The 19849-nt window shown below is 30.1% G+C and overlaps 3 protein-coding genes across 3 annotated transcripts; 1 reads left to right on the top strand and 2 right to left on the bottom strand.

The window, feature by feature from the left end:
- Positions 1-1867: 1867 nt before the first annotated feature.
- LOC136075253 (uncharacterized) lies at positions 1868-6209 on the bottom strand. Its single transcript, XM_065787805.1, has 2 exons — positions 5465-6209; positions 1868-2595 (listed from the first exon to the last, which is right to left on the bottom strand). Exons 1-2 carry the CDS (start codon positions 6169-6171, stop codon positions 2127-2129), a joined length of 1176 nt encoding a protein of 391 aa, XP_065643877.1. The 5' UTR covers positions 6172-6209; the 3' UTR covers positions 1868-2126.
- A 7378-nt stretch (positions 6210-13587) lies between these two features.
- On the bottom strand, positions 13588-14553 carry LOC136074293 (uncharacterized). The gene has a single exon (XM_065786599.1). It carries the CDS (start codon positions 14551-14553, stop codon positions 13588-13590), a length of 966 nt encoding a protein of 321 aa, XP_065642671.1.
- A 3724-nt stretch (positions 14554-18277) lies between these two features.
- LOC136074292 (uncharacterized) lies at positions 18278-19054 on the top strand. Its single transcript, XM_065786598.1, has one exon. The coding sequence runs from the start codon at positions 18278-18280 to the stop codon at positions 19052-19054; it is 777 nt and encodes a 258-aa protein (XP_065642670.1).
- The last annotated feature ends 795 nt before the right edge of the window (positions 19055-19849 follow it).

The raw sequence follows: 19849 nt of genomic DNA, 5'->3' as shown, positions 1-19849 counted from the left end.
ATGGGGTTCAGATCCGGGCTATTACCCGGCCAATCCAACAGAGGAATATTTTGCTCTGCCAAAAAAGCTTTGACAGATCGAGCTGTATGGCAGGGAGCTCCATCTTGCATAAAAGTGAATGGTTCCCCATTTGGAAACCATTCTTGGAGTTGCGGAATCAACCGATTATGCAAGACACTTTTGTACTGGTATTGCTTCATCATACCATTTACCACGTACAGACGTCCAGTGCTTTTGCTGCTGATGACTGACCTAATCACCACTTTTGTAGGGTGCTTCACAGTCTGCACAACACAGTCAGGATAAAATTTTTCTCCGTGACGATGACGCACAAACTGAGCTTTGTTCTGCAAAATTTCAAATGTGCTTTTATCACTGAAGCAGACCTGTCAAAAATAGCAACAAAAAACACTAAACATTTGTGCTGGTCTTCTGTCATCATAGAAGAAGATTAAATGCATTATTTGTGAAGAAATTGTAAAGAAATTGTAACAACTTACCGATCTCCAGAAGTCCAGATCTTTATCACGGAACTGTTTGGTCCACGTCAGACGCTTTGCTTTTAATGCAGGTGTTAACTTGGGCTTCCTGGCAGGGCGACAGGCCTTAAAAGCTGAATCTATTAATTTTCTTCGAACAGTGCGTTCAGAAGCATTTACATTAACACCTTGGAGTTGCGATGTTATCAGTTTTGTGGTAGCAAATCTGTTTTCAAGTCAAATTTTACTTAAAGATCTTTCTGCCCATGGAGTAAAAATAGGCTTTCTGACATATTTTTTCTTTCGTTTTGGGATCAATTCTTCCCCTGACTCAATTTTCTGTTTTATGCGTCGTATACTAGCTTCAGATATCTCCAATCTTTGTGATATTTTGCGATTTGAAAGTACTTTAGCATTTACAAGGGCCTTTGTTTCAGCTTTTTTGTGTGGTGTAAAATCGGCTTTTTTACCCATGCTTAAAGTGTTCAAACTTGTTATTATTTATAAACGTTGCACACAAAATAAACAGTTAAATGCGTAATATGTACTGTAAAACTGCTAAATAAACAAACACTTTAGATAAACACGTCCGCAATTGAAGCCACCGCGAACGCGACTGGAGCAGCTTTCGACTTGAACGCGTTAATTTACTAATTGACTCACACTGTAATACCATATATGGAAAATACATACAAACACGAATTGTATAATAAAGTTCCTACATAAAAATCCATCACATCCATGTTTAAATGTGAATGTACTGCATATAAACTGGTATAATGCGATAAATTCTTAAAAAACTCGAGTGCGTCTAATAATTTGGCCAGGGACTGTATATATATATATATATATATATATATATATATATATATATATATATATATATATATATATATATATATATATATATATATATATATATATATATATATATTCCTAAATCAATATGTATGAATCTAAAAAAAACATTTAGTTAGAAAGATACCATAGTTACAATCTCATAAGGTCAAAATGTTACGTGTTGTTATGTAATATGTTACGCCTCGGTTACGTAAAAATAACGGACATTTTGCACGTAACGTTAAGTTCTATTTATTTATTTTATTTCGTCATTAAAAAGAAATAAGCTTTTACAATGTTTTTACAACATAAAAATATAACATTAAAGTTTCGACCGGAGCCGGCAGAAGACATGGTCTTATCATCCAGCCCCGTTAATATAACTAAAAAATTCAGCCGATAAAAATGAAAAAGGAAAGTAGAAACTAAAGAGAAAACTGATTTAACAATCAATTTACTATTTGCAGAAAAAAAAGAAGAAGAAAAAAAAAAAAAAATTTTTAATTATTTTTTAAAATTATTATTATTTTTAATTTTCTATTTTATTCTACTTTTATTTTTATTATACACGCACACACACACACATACATGCAAATATAAGTCCGTTCATATATACATACAAAACCAAATAAATTCTGTTTTATATTCCATCTACAAATGGCGTAAGTTATAATAAATATTGCATTTACAAATTGCGTTATTATTATAATATAGAATAATATCAAACATGTTTTTAAGTACCATACAATATAATTAACATGTTGCGTCAATTTATTAGATATTAATTAAATAACATTATCAAAATTTTTAATAAAAAGATAGTAATTGCTTTGTATCAAAATCAAATAAGTGTTGTTTTGTTGCACGTTTAAATTGTTGAGTTGAGGTTAAAGTTTTTATATTACTCGTTAAAACTAAGTTCCATAACCGCGGCCCTCGGCAAGATATCGAAAAATCAGCTTGTTTTAATAATGTTTTAGGTATAAAAAAGTTATTTATTGAGTATTTAGTTTCGTATTTGTGGTTTAAAGAAAAAAAGTAAGTTTGGAAAATGCTTGGTAGCATACCATTTTTAAACTTGAACATAAAAATAAGTATATTAAGAATATTTATTTCATAGACATTAGGCACTCCAAGTTCTCTTAGTAGTGGTCTGGCACTAGCGTATTTATTTGCATTTAATATCAAGCGACTTGCTCGTTTTTGTATTTTGTAGATTGTATTTAACTTTGAAGGATAAGTACTTGCCCAGATAACGTTGCAGTAGCTGATGTAGCTATGAATAAATGCAAAATAAATATTTTTTAAACAATTTGCGTTCAGGAGATGTTTTGTTTTATACATAATACCAATAATTTTAGATATTTTATTTTCTATTACTTTGATATGATTACTCCAGCTAATATGTTCATTAAGAATTACGCCTAAAAACTTGATTGAGTATTCTCGTTTAAGTTTTGTTTTATCAATTAGTAAATCAGGTAGTTTTAAGGGGAGGGTTTCAGATTTTGATAATTTTGTAAAAAGAATATATTTACTTTTTTCGACATTTAAAGAGAGTTTGTTAGCCTTAAACCATTCGTTCAGGTTCTCAAGTTCTTGATTAACAGTGTTAAATAATAGGCTAATGTTTGTGTGGCTAAAGAATACTTGCGTATCATCAGCAAAAAGGACAAAGTTAAGTATGTTAGAAGATAAGTAGATATCGTTAATGTAAACGAGGAATAACAATGGACCAAGAATTGACCCTTGTGGGACCCCACAAGTAATGTTTTTAAGTCGTGTTACAGTGTTGTCATATGATAAAGCTTGTTTCCGATTATTAAGGTAAGAGCGAAACCATTTTAAATTGTTATTTCTTATTCCATAATTATACAGTTTATAAAGAAGAATCTCATGGTCAACTGTGTCAAACGCTTTTGAAAGATCGAGAAAAACCCCAAGAGTGTATTTATTGTTGTCAAACCCATTTAAAATTTCGTTGACAAGTTTGGCTATAGCGTGTTCTGTTGAATGGTGTTTTTGAAAACCATATTGGTTATTATTAAGCAGGTGGTGGTTTAACAGGTAGTTGTAAAGCCTATTGTGCATTATGCGCTCTAATATTTTTGAAATGCAAGATAAAATAGAAATAGGCCTGTAGTTAGAAGCTATAGAATCATCTCCGCTTTTAAATATAGGAACAACTTTTGCTAGCTTTAGCTGATCAGGGAATACCCCATTTTTTAAAGACAGATTACAGATATGCAGAAGGGGATATTCAATAATATCGTAGACATTTTTTACAACGTTCACGCTAATGTCATCTAGACCTGGACTTTTGTTTTGTTGTAAGGTATTAAATGCTTTTTTAAGCTCATCCGGAATTATATCAAGCTCGTTCATAACTGACGTTTTTTTTTCTAAATACGATTTATAACATTTTTTTCCAGGAGTTATTTTATTAGCTAGTTTTTCCCCAATTTTTATGAAATAATTATTAAATTTCTCTGCAATATCTATTGCCTTATTGGCTACTGTATCATTCTCATCTGTTTTTAAGTATTGCGGGAATACTTTTGTGGCATCTTTTTTTTTCCCTGTTACCTCTTTAATTACGCCCCATGTTTTTTTTGTGTTACCGCTATAGTTTTCTAATAAATTGCAATAATAGTTTTTTTTTGAATGCTTTTTTAATTTTTCAAATAGATTTTTGTATTGTTTATATATTTTTTCGTTTTTATAAGTCTTTTTTTTCAAAAACTTTTCATAAAGCTTTTGTTTTTTTTTTGAAGATTTGATAAGACCTTTTGTCATCCAAGGACTTTTAAGGTTTTTGAGTTTAGTTAACTGTTCAAGCTTCGGAAACGCTTTTTCGTACAAACTTGCAAAAGTGAGTTTAAAAATATTGTAAGCTGTGTTAGTATCTTTGCAATTAACAACCTGATCCCAGTTTTCCATTGCTAAGTTGCTGCGGAACTTTGTTAAATTTGTTTGATTTATTTGCCTTTTTGTTATAATCATTGTTTTGTTTTCTTTTTTGTTGTTGAAATTGTTAAGTAGAAAAAATATTGGAAAATGGTCACTTATGTCAGATTTTATTATTCCGCTTTGAATGTTAAATTTTATAGTATTATTTGTAAATATGTTATCGATGAGGGTAGCGGTTTGGAGAGTTACTCGAGTCGGCTTATTTATTAAGGGTACTACGCCGTGCTGTAAGAGATTATTTAAAAAGCATTTGACATTGCTATTAGTTTTTATTTTTAAAAGATCCAAATTAGTATCTCCCATTATATATAAGCGCTTATTTTTAGCCAGTTTTAGGTACAGATTTATATGTTTTTTAAAAGATTTTATATTGCCATCTGGCGGCCTATATAAGCCACTTATATACGCATTTGCTTTATTTTGGTTTGTTAATTCAACCGTGAAAAGTTCACAGTTTGCGTTCAGTATGCTGAGGCTTTCTACTTTTTTAAAGTGTATTGTATTATGTATGTAGAAACATATTCCTCCGCCAGTACCTCTACTACGAGTTTGATGGAGAGCTTTATATCCTTGTAATTGAAAATTTGAGTTTATGGTATTTTCGTCTTTGCACCATGTTTCTAAAAGGCATATTACCGTAAATTCGTGACTTATGTCTTTTAGCATATCTTTAAAGTTTTCAAAGTTTTTACTCATGCTGCGTATATTTAATGTCAGCGCTGAAAATGTATTTTGTGACGCATTTATAAAACAAGATAATTCTTCGATGCTGTAGTAATTAGACTTAAATGAGTTGTTTTCAAAAAAAATTTTGTCCGGGTCGTTGTTATTGTTCAGAAGAAGAGTGTTTTCTTTATCAAAAATTTCAAAATATTTTGTTTCCGTCATTGCCATAATAAAAAATTTAACAGTTTAAAAACCTACACGCATACATATACATACACACACATATATACATATATATACACACATACACATATACACACATATATATATATATATATACATATACATATATACACATACATATATACATATATACACACACACACATACCCATACACATATACATATATATATATATATATATATATATATATATACGCTAAGATATAAATATCAGAAATAAGTGTTATTTTTTTTGGATATTATTTAATTTAATAATTTTGTCATACCTTAAACCAACATTTTCACCATTATTGCGTCTTTCTTTTACTTCAGCCAGGAGTCTTTTCCTAATATTGACAGTCTCATGGGAAAAATCTTCGTTTATATAAGTCTTTGTACCTTTTAGTCTATATGACTCTTTTAGAATTTTCGTTTTATCATTGTATCTTAACAACTTCATTATAACTGTTCTAGAGGATCCTTCTTTTCTGACTCCGTTTCGATGAGCTCGTTCGATTTCTATTTCATTTAGTCCCAATTTATTTACTAAAAATAATTTAACTTTCTCCTCAGTTTCATTCCATGTTTCTTTCACACTTTCTGGTAATCCGTCTATTCTTAAATTATTTCTTCTCGATCTATCTTCAAACTTTCTTAGCTTTTCATTTATATTTTGCGTTGTAATGTTTTCCTTTTCTACTCGTTCGTTGTTTTGCTTGTGGATAGTTGCGAGTTTTTTGTCAAAAACTTCATCATGAAAGTTTAAGCTCAATTTTATGTCTTCGATATCTTTTACCATTATCTTTATTTTGTTTGCATTTTCTTTAGAGTTTTCTTCTACTTTGTCAAGTCTCTCGTTAATTATTTTTGTATTTGCGCTTAAGATATCTATAAATATTTGTTGTTGTTGTTTGAGCATCGTTTCCATTTCTTTTCTATATTCTAAAAACATTTCCTTTAGCATTTTTTTAACTTCTACAAGCGTAACTGACATTTTAGATTTATCTTTTATTTTGATATTTGGTTGAGTTACAGTGTTACGTAAAATGTTACGTCTCGGTTACGTAAAAATAACGGACATTTTGCACGTAACGTTAAGTTACAGTGTTACGTAAAATGTTACGTCTCGGTTACGTGAAAATAACGGACATTTTGCACGTAGCGTTAAGTTACAGTGTTACGTAAAATTTTACGTCTCGGTTACGTAAAAATAACGGATATTTTGCACGTAACGTAATGAATCTCGTTTATGTTACAATACGTAACTTTAAAAGGTTATTGGGGCAAACTTGGTGTTAACATTTATATTTGTGAATACTTTTCCCAATTTGATGCTCTATTTGTAACTTTTTTGTCAAAGTATTGTAGACGTTGGTATTTAAGTTAAAGAGTTGATGAAAACTTTATTTAACCTGATTTCTAACTCCAACCTAAGAAAAAGATCTATAGTTAGCGGTAGGCCTGTGAAATCATATGAGAATTTATCAAATACGATTAAGAGTTGTAAAGTAGCAACTACCGATTTATTAACTAGTTTTTTAAATGGACTGTTATATGCTATTAGTTGTAATCTTTTTAAAGATGGCAGAAAAAAGAATGCGAAAGTAGTTCAAAGTTTATCTGTAAAGCAACCTTCTGAATCAGAACATGTTAAAAATACTCTGAAAAATACTCTAGCGCTCATTTTAGATAATAATATAAGCGAATCTGATTACCAACACTTGAGAGATACTTTACTGTAAGTAATTGTTGTAATCTCTATCCTACACACAATAATGTTTGTTCTGGTAAGGAACAATGTCATTTTAAACAAACATTATGGACTTTTAATAATTTTTTTGGAAAAACAAACTTTCAAGCATTAGTCTATCATACAGCAATACAGTTGCAGATACAGGTTATCGATCCATTCGATTCCATCATAAAAGACTAACATTACAGTTTAAAGTTCGGTTTGATGGATCAACTAGCCCAAGGATTTATACTCAGGTAACAGTTGACAAAGAAAACAGAAATCCTTTAGAAGAAGCTAGTTTATTTATTTCAAAGTTGCTACATTAATGATGTCTAAAGCAACTATATCTTCTCAGTATTGTTCAGTTTGTGAATGCAATACAACAAAAATGAATGATCTTAGTTCAGCTAAAAATATGCCATTGACAGAGGAAGGTCTCTGCTTTGGCCTTTTAACTTTTCATGCTTAGATTAAAAGCATGGAATGTTTTCTTAAAATTAATTATAAATTTACAGTGAAAAAAGGGTCTACAAGGACACTATTTGAAAATAAAATTATCCAAGGACAAAAAAAGAAAATTCAAAAAAGGTTGAAACCTGAAAAGTGATATGCCAATACATCAAATAATTGAAACACTGCTAGAAGATTTTTTTAGAATGCAGAAAAGTTTGCTTAAATTCTTGAACTTGAAGTCAGTATAATGAAGATATTATTTTGTTTACATAGTCATCTAGCTTTCTAGTTGACTCTTCAGAACTTAGAGAGTACTGCTACAAAACAGTTGAAAAGTATGTAAATCTATATCCCTGGTATCATATGTTACAGTGTTTGTATCACAGTTCTATTAATGGTTGGCAAGTTATAGAGAGAATAACTTTGCCTAATGGCATGCTCAGTAAAGAAGACACAAAAAGCTCAAAATAAAAAACTTTAAGAAGTTTCATGAATTATTTTTCCAGAAAGTCAAAAACAACAGAAGATTTGCCACGGCGACTATCGTGTTCTTCTGACCCTTTGATAAGTAGTTTGAGAAAATTATATTATCCTAAGAGCAATGCTCTTCTAACTGGCGTTCTTGATGTACTCAAAGAGGTTCCAATTTTTGACCAACTATAAATTGTAATTGCAAAGTTTTGATTTTAATTGGTATTCAAGATGTTGTTTACTTTATTAGTATTTATTATTTATATAGTAAAATAATGCGTATTTAAATAAAATAGTAAATGTTTAATAAATGTTTTAAAAATATACACATTTGCATGTATTCTTACACATACTTTATAAAGTATTCCATAGCTTTAATTGTATGGAGGTTTATTAATTTTTATTTGGTTGCAAAGGACAATTAAACTACATAGAGACAATTAATTCGAATTTTATTAACTGTACCTATAAACCCTTAGAGTTGAGATGTTTTTAAAGTTTTTATTTTTTTTTTTTTTTTTTTTAATTACGAATTAGGCAAAAGTTTCATAAAAAAAAATATAACTGGTTTCTAAGAGCCAAAACTGCATAGCAACACAAAAAAAAGTAATATTTTGTTCGTTTTATCGAATACCTAAAATAGCATTGTAGCATTAGCATCAGTTTATAAATTTGACGTTTTAAGAAAGTCTTTTAATTTAGGTAACTATGCAAAATCCACTGTTGTTATGGAATACAGGTATCCATAGCAACTAAATAAACAATCTAATGGTATCATCGCTTTTAATGTAAACAATCTAATGGTAACATCGCTTTTAATGTGGCATAATACCACGCAATACTTGTATTTAAATCCATTTAAAGTTAAATCTTGTATTTTGTTTAATTTATATTTTCATGGGTTAAATTTTTTTAAACCATTTTATTTATATGTTAAAAAAAATTAATTATTCAAAATTTCTATTATTTATGCAAAATTTCTTCTGTTTTAGTATGTTATTTTAGAAAAAGATTCACCTTTTTCTAAAATAACATACTAAAACAGGAGAATTTGGTACTTCAGATACATATATTTTAATTTTTTAGATATATTTTCAAAAAGTACAAAACTATAATTGTCTACTAAAATAAGGTTATTAAACTCAAACTTCAGAAAAACACATGATCATCAATTTTTAATGACAAGTTTTTAATGACTTTATTATGTACGGATATTTAGAGGCTTGGCAATAAGACTATTTTTGTCTTCTTCTTTTCCCTGCCTTTCGTATATTTTACAAAAGAAAATTAATAATTTGTAATGGTAAATTAAGAAAAATAAAAAATTATAAAAATTAAAAATCCATCACTGTATTAAAGAATGTCTTTAAATAATCAAAAAAAACCAATTACAAAATTATATTTGAAAAAAAAATTAATTTGCTAATTATCAAATCCCATTTAAATCCCCTAAATAATTGGGGAGGTTGCTCAAAATTTATATGTTCATAGTTTTTGAACACTAAGAGATTATTGCATGACATTAGAGACTTGTTAATGAACTTAAATTTAGTTTAAAATGTTAAAAAAATGTATTTATAAATGTTATAAACTCATCACTCTCACACCAATGGCATAAAAGGGAAATCAACATTTTTAAGGGTTTATTTTTAGCAGACTCCGATTATCGCAATACTTTTGAAAAGCTTTACATAAACATGAATATATAAATGTTTGGAGTTAGCTTCATGTCGTTACATAAAGTTAAGTTCTCAAACAAAAACTAAAAGCTTGCTACGGGCCTGATTTTCAATATGTGATTTGAATCTGGTTGTTTAAATATTGTGATTTGCATTTTTGTTATTTTTTTTACTTTAAATTTTTTGAAAATTTAAAGTAAAATTAGTAACAAAAATTTACTGAAAAAAAAAGAATTTGATGTTATTTCATCTGCATGATAAAATAACATCAAGACAATTTTCTTCACAATCGACCATGTAATTTTAAACTTGAAAGTGTGCTTTTTTGAACCATCCTACTAAATACGCTATATTGAATAAATTAAAATAAGCGGTTTTTGCGGTTATAAAAAGTTAAAAAAATTTTTTCAAATAAAATACTTTTACATTTATACTTTTTTAACTTTAATTTTTTTTTCAAATTAATCTTGATGTTATTTACATCAGTTGTTTTAAAGTTTTTTTTGAAAGACTGTCTGGTTTAATGTTCTTACTTTGGAAATGGCTCTACATTTTGCAATTTTATTCTAAGTTTTGAATTTTGGCTTCCTTTATTCAGCGTGGTTGTTAAAAACCAATCTAACCAAAATAAAAGTTATTTCTGGAAATGACCAACTCGAATAATTGTTAGATAATAGAATAATAAAGGAATAATTATTTTCTGGAATGGACTAATTGATTTTAGTTCATTCCAGACAACAGTTTATGAATAGCCATTAATAAATAAACAAAAAAAATTAATTTTAATTTTTTTTTTTTTTTTTTTTTTTTTATTGCCGTTTAAAAATATACATTCCGTAATTTACTAACAAAGTAAATATAGCAGGGGCGAGAAGAAGACTAATATGTCTTATCACCAAGCCCCTTTACAAATTCCGTAAATATAAAGTTTAATTTTAAAATAAGAAACTTCGTTAAATTTATAAAATAAACAAATGTACAAAAGTGGTAAAATAATAAATAAAACATCTATTAATAAAAAAATAAAAAAAAATAAAAAGTGAAAAGTTAGCTAGAAGCGCTATAGGCTTAGCAAAAAACATTTGTGAGTGGCTGTTTTGACCCGAGCTGACTAGTGCCGTCCTGAATGGGGGTGAGGGGGTATCCCCCACCCCAAAGCTATTACATATGCATTTGAGTTAGCACATTTATACATTTAGTTGGCAAGTTTTGAAGTATTGTTGGCAAATATCAAATATCGAAGACCCTTTTTTGTGTATGCGTGTGTGTCTCTAGTTGGCAAAAAACACATACGAACCCCCTCCTCAGTCAGAGACTTTTTCGGGACGGCTCTGACAACAACCACGCTGAATAAGAGAAGCGAAAAGCAGCACAACTACACATGCCCGGCTCCTTTACGGTAAATTTGTATCAGGACCACTAACTTATTTCCTCCCAAAAAGAAATGAATACTGAAACAAATAAATCAAAAAAAGGTTTTCAAAGCTTTTATGCAAAATACCTTTCTTTCTAAAAAGTTATAAACCCCAACTTTAAAGAAAAATAAAATATTAGAGAAAAAAATTAAGGGTACGACCTCCTTGCCCAGGAAACAAATTTAATATGCACGTTCATCGGGACTACACAAATGCTGTCATGATAAAGTAAAATCAAAGTTAAGCGGGAATGATAAAGTAAAATTAAAAAAAAAAAAAGATTCGAAAAACCGGAGTTCTCTCCAGTGCTCTGAAAACAATTTCAACTTGTACTTTTATTAAGTTTACACAAATGCTAGAAGGTTTACACATGCATGAATTACCCATAGCTTAGAAATTATGCCCCCTTTCCCCTTCTTCCCCCGAAAAACTTTCATTATGGCCATTAACCTAATCTGCTAAACAAAAAAAAAGAAATAAAAAATCAATAATTATTTAGCAGCCCCTATTAGTACTCATGCGACAGGGAGCCCGTCTCTATACTACTAATATAGCCGCGTGATGGCTATATTTGCCCCTAATTATAATAGAACTACCCTTTACGATATACGTGGAAAAAAAAATCCTTTCCCGGTGCTCCACCACAAACATTGCCCACATACATCAGATTATTACCTGATGTATTACCCAGAAGTGCCCTCAAACAGTCAATAGATTTGAATACGCTACCTATCTCAAAATTTATGTTAAATCAACATGAAATGACTGTTCTTTGAGAAAGTAAATAATATAACTTACTTTTTACTTACTTACCAAGTAAAGTATAAAATTTCAAAGAAAAAAATTACTTTTATTTGTAAAAGTAAATAATTTTTTACAAATTACTTTTATGTAAACTGTTTTTGCTAACTACTTACTTTTACACGTAAAAGTAATTTGTTGTTACGATGTAGTTTTATTTTACTTTGTAAAGTGAGTGTTATGTCTTTTGAATATTATATTTACGTAAGTATATTTCATAAATTATTTTTTTTACATTTAAAAAGTAAATTACATTTCAATGTAAATTTTTTACATAATTATAACCAAAACTACTTTTTAAAGTAGTTTACTTTACATAACCATTTAAAGTATGTTTCATTTACAAGTAAAAGTAAAAATGTAAATAACTTTTACTTATAAAAGTAAATTACTTTTTCAAGTCACACTTACTCATTTTAAAAACTTAAGTAAGTAAGTTTTACGCGTTATATAATTTATGTAAAATAAAACGAATTAGGGGAGAGTGACCAAAAACGGGCTCCTTTTCAAAAAATGATAGAATCAGCTATCTATAACCAACCGAAAATTACAAACAAAGTATTTTTCAGGAAAGTCAATCTATGCTCTACAATTTAACATCAAAAAAATAAAGGTGTGGCTATGCCTTTCATTAGGAAATAACCGTTGAACAAAGAGATGCTAGGGGCCCGTTTCACCCTTGAGGTAGCCTAAAATGGGCCCCTTATTTAATTTCTGAATAAAACCTAATTATTAAACAAAAATTGACTGTAATTTATTGATGGTACATAATCTTCTGTTCATTGTTCACATTAAAATTTGAGACTCTGAGTAAACTCAACTGAGGCAGAATGTACAATGTGCCTAAATTGAAGTGACAACTCTCGAACTAATCTTGTGCAAATTAAAAGATAATATGTTTAATTTTGAAAAATATCAAAAAACATAATAAACATAAGTGCTTTTTATAATTGCAATAAACATAAATACAATATTTAGCTCAACAAAATTTAAAAGTGGTCTTTTCAAATATATTTAAAAAAATGAAACCTCAGTTTTATTTATTACTTATAGCGGTAAAGATTAGTTATCTTTATTGTTCAATTCTTTAGCACATAACACTGCTTTTTTTATTGGGTTTTTTATTTTTATCAGTTTCTTTGATGAAGTGTGGTCTTTTTTTGGCTTTCGTAATTTTTTTTTTCTTTTGCTCTTTTGATTTCTGTTAATAACTTTCGGTTTTCTTTTAATAACATTTTTATTGTCTTTATATTTTGCTTTTCTTCCGAATCATATTTGTATGGACTGCTTGTCAAAACAGCAGTAAACCCTTGTGCTGATGATTTTTTTTTCGAGGAGTAATAATCTTTGGAATAGGAGAAACTTTTGTCAAGGGAAAATAGTGGTTTTTATTTGATACTGTTGGTGGAACAACTGGCTCTAAAAAGTTGAGACTTTGTGTCAGAACTTGATTAACAACTGGCGTTACAACTTTTGAGGCCTGAAGCTCAATGAGCAGATCCTCATTTTGAGCAATGTCTAGAATCTGCTGTGGCGAGATCAATGTTTGACCAGAAACATCTTCTAACGTTATTTTTTTATTGAGCAGCTGCAGAGAAATATCAGTTGAAAGTGCTGAGGCAAAATCATTGTCTGTAAAAACATTTCGATTTATCGGGAAAATGCCAGTCTTAACAAAACCATTAACAGCAGTGATAGCAGATGCTGCTCGCAAATAGCTATTTTTAAACAGTTTGGCTATTTGATAAGTTGTTACAAATCGTCCAGGATGATTTCTCAGCCAATTTTCAACCTCTTGTGCATAATAAGTCATTAAAGGCTTCATAAAAGCTACATCTAAAGGTTGAAGTCTATAGCTACAATGTGGTGGAAGACAATAAAACAACGTTATTTTGACGAGTTAGATTAATTACTTTTAGATTTGAAGTATTAGTTTTATGCCCATCTAATATTAGCAAAACAGGTTCATGCTCTGTTTGGTTAGCATGCTTTACAAAGTGCATGAACCAAGTAACAAATATATCACTTTGCATCCAACCTGATGGGTGACAAACAGCAATTGAACTGGGCGGTGCAGCATCCATTAGTTCAGATTTCATGTGAACTCTTGGAAAAACAAAAAGAGGTGGCACAAAATTGACTGAGGCACTCATGCAGATTTCCACTGTAACCAACTGCCCATGCTCAGCAGAAGTTAGGCATCCAACCTGTTTCTTTCCACGAATAGCAACCACTTTTGATGGCTTATTTGGAACAGTAGTAATGCTTGTTTCATCAACATTATAAACACGATCTGGAAAAAAGTGATGCTTTTCCTGCAATGCTTGCAATAAATCAAAAAACTTTCCGACACTGGCTTGATTAAAGCCCTGTGCTCTTGCTGCAGAAGTTGGCTCGGGTGTTCTTACAGATAATTGAGGGTGTCGAATCAAAAATCTATGAAACCAATTAGCACCAGCTTGTTCACTTTTTGAACTGAACCTTTTATGAAGATTGTTAAGTTTAGCAAACTGGTAGGCAACTTTACCCAAAACTTGAGGTGTTAAACCAAAAAGCATAGCTTCCATTTGCTTGATATGAGTCACCAGTTCATTTTCCATTTCAATAGAAAACACACATTTTACTGATCCAAGTGATTTCAACGAGGCTTGTACAAAGTTCAAATTAAGTCTACACCTTCTTTGCAAAGTACTCCATGGTACATTGAACTGCTTGCATGCTTTTTTTAATCCCATTTCTTTCTTTCTTACAGCCTCAATAGCTGATGACATAGACCTCTCACTCCAACACTGCCTTTTTGTTTTTCTAACATATTTCTCCATATCTAAAACAAGAGGAATTGATAGAAAAAAAGCTTATAAAATCAGTCCAATTCAATGAAACTATAAAAGGGTGTACATTTTACATTAAAACTTTTTTGTAACTATATATAACTCTCTATATATTATAATTATATTTAATATAATTACAATATATAGAGATATATAAACATAAGTGTTTTTTACGATTATAGTAAAAAATATTTAGCTCAAAAAAATTTCAAAAGTACAGTTAAATTTATAACAATTATTGTCCAAGCAAGAGATTTGAAAGGGGCCCATCTCACCTTAAGGGCCCCTACTTTTAAAAGTAAGTAAATTATATATTTTTATATGAGTTATGTAAAGTAATTTACGCGTAAAAGTAATTCGCGTTTTTACATCAAAATAAGTAAAAGTGCCATCCCTAGTTATTAAAACACAAACTTAGTTTTGTTATTAAAATTCAGTTGCGGTTGGCGCTCTTGTGTTTATATATTTGTTTAAAAATGTATTATTTATTTTAAATAAATTCTTAATGTCCTGTTTCTCAGGATCAAAAAAATTTTAGGTGGTTTTAAACTACCTAACATTTTTTTGGTCCTGAGAAACAGCACATTAAACTACTAGTTTATATTTAAATTTATTTAATTGTTGGCATAATTTATTTAATTATTGGCATAATTATTGCTAATAGATTCTTTAAATTTTTATGCTTTTAATACCAGTCTCTTATTCTTTTTAAAATGTTTGAGTTAAAAAAAAAACTCTTAGCGCAGTCCAGTTGAACGATAAGCACTTTGGTCTTTTTAAACACTCTCCTAAACAGTCTTTGTAGCCGTAGTCATGAAGTCTGAAACGACTACGCCGATGTTGAAGAATGTCGTCATGACGTCAGCTATACATTAGCTATAATAAACTTCTTCTTCTGCAACCAGGTAATTTAATGTTCCCAACATTGTAAGTACTGTCTAAACAATTGAAGTTATCAATCTCTCGTCTAGGTTTGTATTATATTGAAAACTCACATAAAATTAGAATAATATTATAAATACTTTAATTGAACAACCATGTAATAATGCTTTTTAAAAAATTAAGATTAATGCAAGTTGGAAACTTTCCTAGATCGAGCTATAAGCAAAGTTTGATCCATTTTTTGCTCAACACTTGATTATTTTTGACAACAAAGGAAAGAGACCTCGTACCTTGTACCTATCCAAAACACTTGTGAAGAATTCATTTACTTGATAGCTAAGAAAGTTGTGAAATTAACAGGTAACATGATCATCTCTAAAAGAAAGCGTAATAGTAACAGGGGCGGATGCAGCATTTTTTGATGTTTGAGTTAACTTCCAGACATAAACCAAACTCCAAATATTTGTTTATACCTATGTCAAATAAAGATGCGTTGTAAAAAAAACGATAGTTTGAACCTAGAAATAAAAAAAACCCTAAAATTTGGCAACAACTGCCCTAAATGAGAAAGCGACAAGTAAATAAAATATTTTTTGATTATTCTCAACTAAATTTATATTTATTGATAAATCTTAAATTTCATACAATAATCTATTAGCGTTCAAAAATTATGACTATATAAAGTTTGAACCATATTACAAGGGGTTACAAGTTTTGTATGGTCATAATTTTCTCATAAAACAAAAGCAGAGGCTTTTGAACTTTTGACCAAACAATCGATCTTAACGAATTTGACTATACCCAAATTCGTTAAGATCGATTTGGGTATAGTCAAAAAACTGAACAACTTTCTACAGCTTAACGTGCAGCAAGTTGCTCCAATTTTGAACATTATAAAACAAAAGTCATTTGTTTGGTTGCAACAAATATATTTACAATAAAAGCTGTCCAAGAGCACGCAATAGACGTTACAATAAAATTAGTAATGTGGAAGGTACAATCTTTTCTGTGCAATCTAAAAAACTGCTGAACCAGATCATGAACAAAAAGAACACATGGATTGAATTCTTTGTTTATTTTTCATGTGCATATCCCCAAAATGAATGTTTTTGAGATCCTTTTTAGTGTACGAAAACTTGTTGTCTGTTATACAACTGATCTCAGCTTTAATTTATTGAACAAATGTTTTGGAGCTTTTATACTGGAGACTGGAGTTTAATGATGAAAAAGAAAAACAAAAGCTACTCTAGATCTAATCAATTTAATTAGATATAAGTTTATACAAATTAATTAGATATAACCTTGAATCAACATTCTTCAACATTGACGTAGTTTTTTTAAACTTCCCGACAACGGCTACAAAGAACTGTTCGGGAGAACATTTTAAAGGACCAAAACTGTTTATTGTTCAACTGGGCATTTTTTTAAAAGAGACTAGAAGCATGAAAAAGAAACATGTTTTGTCTTCTAACCGTAAAAATAAACTATTTTTTATGAACTATGGCACAACAGCACGTATCTAATAATACGTATCGTAGGTAGTTTACTTATATAGCTGTGGGTGTTTGTCAAAATAAAGTCTATTTTGACTCTTTTAGACATTCTATTTAATGTAATAAATATTCATTTCTATAAATATTCATAATCTAAAATTATACAGTTATACAGATACAATAATAATAATGGAAGATCCATTTTTTGATTGTTTATCAGGCACGGCTATAATGGTTGTGGATTTGATAGAGCTAACTATGACAAAGTTTTAGGTTCTTTGGACGAAATGTTTATTCTTTAATTAAATATCTGGAAAGTATTATAACCCTAAGGAGGTTTAAAAAAAGTAATTCATTGTTTTTAAATTGCTTATTGACACTTTTTATAACGTGTTTCATTCAATTTAGGGAGATATAGAGTAAAACCGGGTCAAACCGCACACCATATCATTCCACACACTGATCGAAATTATCAAATAAAAACTAAACGGATATGGTTATGAAAAAAATGAAAATAGATTCAAATACAGAACTCTCTCCTCTATTCGAATTGATAAAATGATATGCCGATTCAACTCCATTTTTTTCTTTTTTTATACAACTTTAACAGGGAGTCAAAAATTTTTAGTATAAAGTAGCGCTTGAACCGAAACTGATAAAAAAATAATTTTAACACTATCTTGTTGGAAATTTAATTTTAATTTCGATAGTAAAATTTTTATGCAGCTAGAACAAAAAGTTAAGTAAAAAATTAAAAGAGTAAAAAAAACTGATAAAACTCGTTTAATTACTTGGTTTAGTTTTTAGCAAGTGGCTAAGCGCCTATATTTATCTAATTAAATTAATGTTAATTCCGGTTTAATTATGAATGAAGTATAATGTTACTTGTTAATTTAATAAACACTTACTCATTAAAAACCAATTATCATATTATTTCTCAATATAATCATCACTCACTCAATTCAATTTAACTCACTCACTTTAACATGTCAACTAAAAAAACAAAAGCATACAATGAAGATGATATACTAGCTGCATTAACTATGAAAGAAAATAAAATATCACTGAGAAAAGCTGCATTCAAACATGGCGTTCTAGTCTCAACGCTCAAAGATCGCAAAAATAACAACAACAAAGGCTTCCATGGCTCAGGTACAACAACGGTACTCTCAAATGAAACAGTAAGATTGATGGTGCATGCGTTCCAATTACTTGCTGGCTGGGGTTATGGTTTAATCCGAAATGAAATCCTAGAATTTGTATGAGGCTACCTTAAACGCAAAGATTAATTGCACTTATTCAAAAATGGCAAGTCTGGTAAAGACTGGTTTTATGCCTTGATGAAACGATGGTCAAAAGAAATTTCAACAAGAAAAGCGGATAAATTAGCATCTAAAAGAGCCGCTTCTTGTACGCCAGAAATAATTGATTGTTATTTTGAATGCGTCGCCAAGCAATATTACCAGACTAGTATAACTTCTGGTTCGCATATTTGGAATTGTGATGAAACAGGTTTTTCGGGTGATCAAGGCAAAGCAACCGTAGTGTGTCGAAAAGGGACAAGACGTGCGTATAAACTTACTGGCAACAATGAAAAAATTCATTATACTGTATACAATTGCTGGAAAGCAGATGGGCATTTTGCACTCCCATTTGTAATATACAAAACCAAAAGAAGCTTTTGTCCTAACTGGGCAAGAAGTGGTCCCGTTGGCACCAAATATTCAATTTCAAAATCAGGTTGGATGGAGCACGAACATATCGTACTTATTGAATGGCTGAAAGAAGTATTTATGCCCGAAACTGAGCAAATTGGTGGTATTCATATTTTAGTATTAGATGGGCATACAACTCACAAAGCTTTGGAAGCTGTATTGCTGTGCAAAAAACACAATATAATCTTGATTTGTTTACCAGAGCATTCTTCACATATTCTACAACCATTGGAGAGATGTGTCTATTGTCATGTCAAACAAGCATGGAAAAAAATTCTTACAAAGTATTACAAAGACTCAAAATGTAAGAATTTAGATAAACAAAATTTTCCACCGTTGCTCAAATTGCTATACGAGAGTGGTAACTGTTTTACACGCTTGCATGGAATCGCAAGTTTCTAGTACAATGGTATATTTCCACTTAATAAAAACAACATAAATCATAAGGCGTTAGCAATCACACAAACGTTTAATCTATCTTCACCAACTTTAGCAACCTCCACAGCACCTAAACCATCTTGCTTAGATACAGCTTCATCATCTTCAACAGCCGCCGCATCACCTGCTCCAACTACACACCAATTACCATCTTTCTCAACTACACCAGCTTCAAGTTTTGAGCAGCCGTGGCGCAGTGGTTAGAGTTCTGACTCAGAACCCAGAGGTCCGAGGCCCAGAGGTCCGACGCCAGCTCTAGTTCAATAAGCGACATTGGTAAGGAAAGAGGCATGAACTTCTAGTTAAATCCTCTTCTGCGGTGCTCCGTGATAAGACCGAAAGGACTTCTGGGACCTAAATAACCTAAAAATAAAAAGTTTTGATAGGTATCAAGCATATGTAGAGTGTTGCAAAAACAGTATCGAGATAGAATTGAAGCAGTTTTTTCAAGCAAGAAATCAATCGCATGTAAAGATATCGATGCAGTGTAACATGTCAAAACTTGGCGGAAAATGTATTACTGAAGAAAATATGATCGAGTTCCTCAAACAAAAAAATAAAGAAAAAGCAAAAAAGGAAGCCGTGAAAGTTGCTAAACTTAACGCAAAGCGTAGACTCTCTATGCCAAGTACTCAAATGCCTGAGCATAAAAAATGCTGAGCAACCTCAGCAAAATAGAAATGAAGAACAAGTACCAGCAGCCAAACGATTAAAAGTTGCAAAATGTAAAAAGTGTAGAGTACAGTTACACATAGAAAT

This window comes from Hydra vulgaris, chromosome 01 (assembly GCF_038396675.1).
Source record: "Hydra vulgaris chromosome 01, alternate assembly HydraT2T_AEP".
Lineage (NCBI taxonomy): Eukaryota > Metazoa > Cnidaria > Hydrozoa > Anthoathecata > Hydridae > Hydra > Hydra vulgaris.
Note: the sequence above shows the minus strand (reverse complement) of the source record. Positions and strands in the feature narration are given on the sequence as shown.

What these genes read in the sequence shown, in the direction of transcription:
- LOC136075253 (XM_065787805.1), bottom strand. Translation starts at nt 6,171, where the DNA reads ATGTCAGTTACGCTTGTAGAAGTTAAAAAAATGCTAAAGGAAATGTTT. An exon ending in GGTGAAAATGTTGGTTTAAG is followed by an intron (nt 2,596 to 5,464) that starts GTATGACAAAAT and finishes ATTTATTCATAG; the next exon opens with CTACATCAGCTACTGCAACG.
- LOC136074293 (XM_065786599.1), bottom strand. Translation starts at nt 14,553, where the DNA reads ATGGAGAAATATGTTAGAAAAACAAAAAGGCAGTGTTGGAGTGAGAGG.
- LOC136074292 (XM_065786598.1), top strand. Translation starts at nt 18,278, where the DNA reads ATGAAACGATGGTCAAAAGAAATTTCAACAAGAAAAGCGGATAAATTA.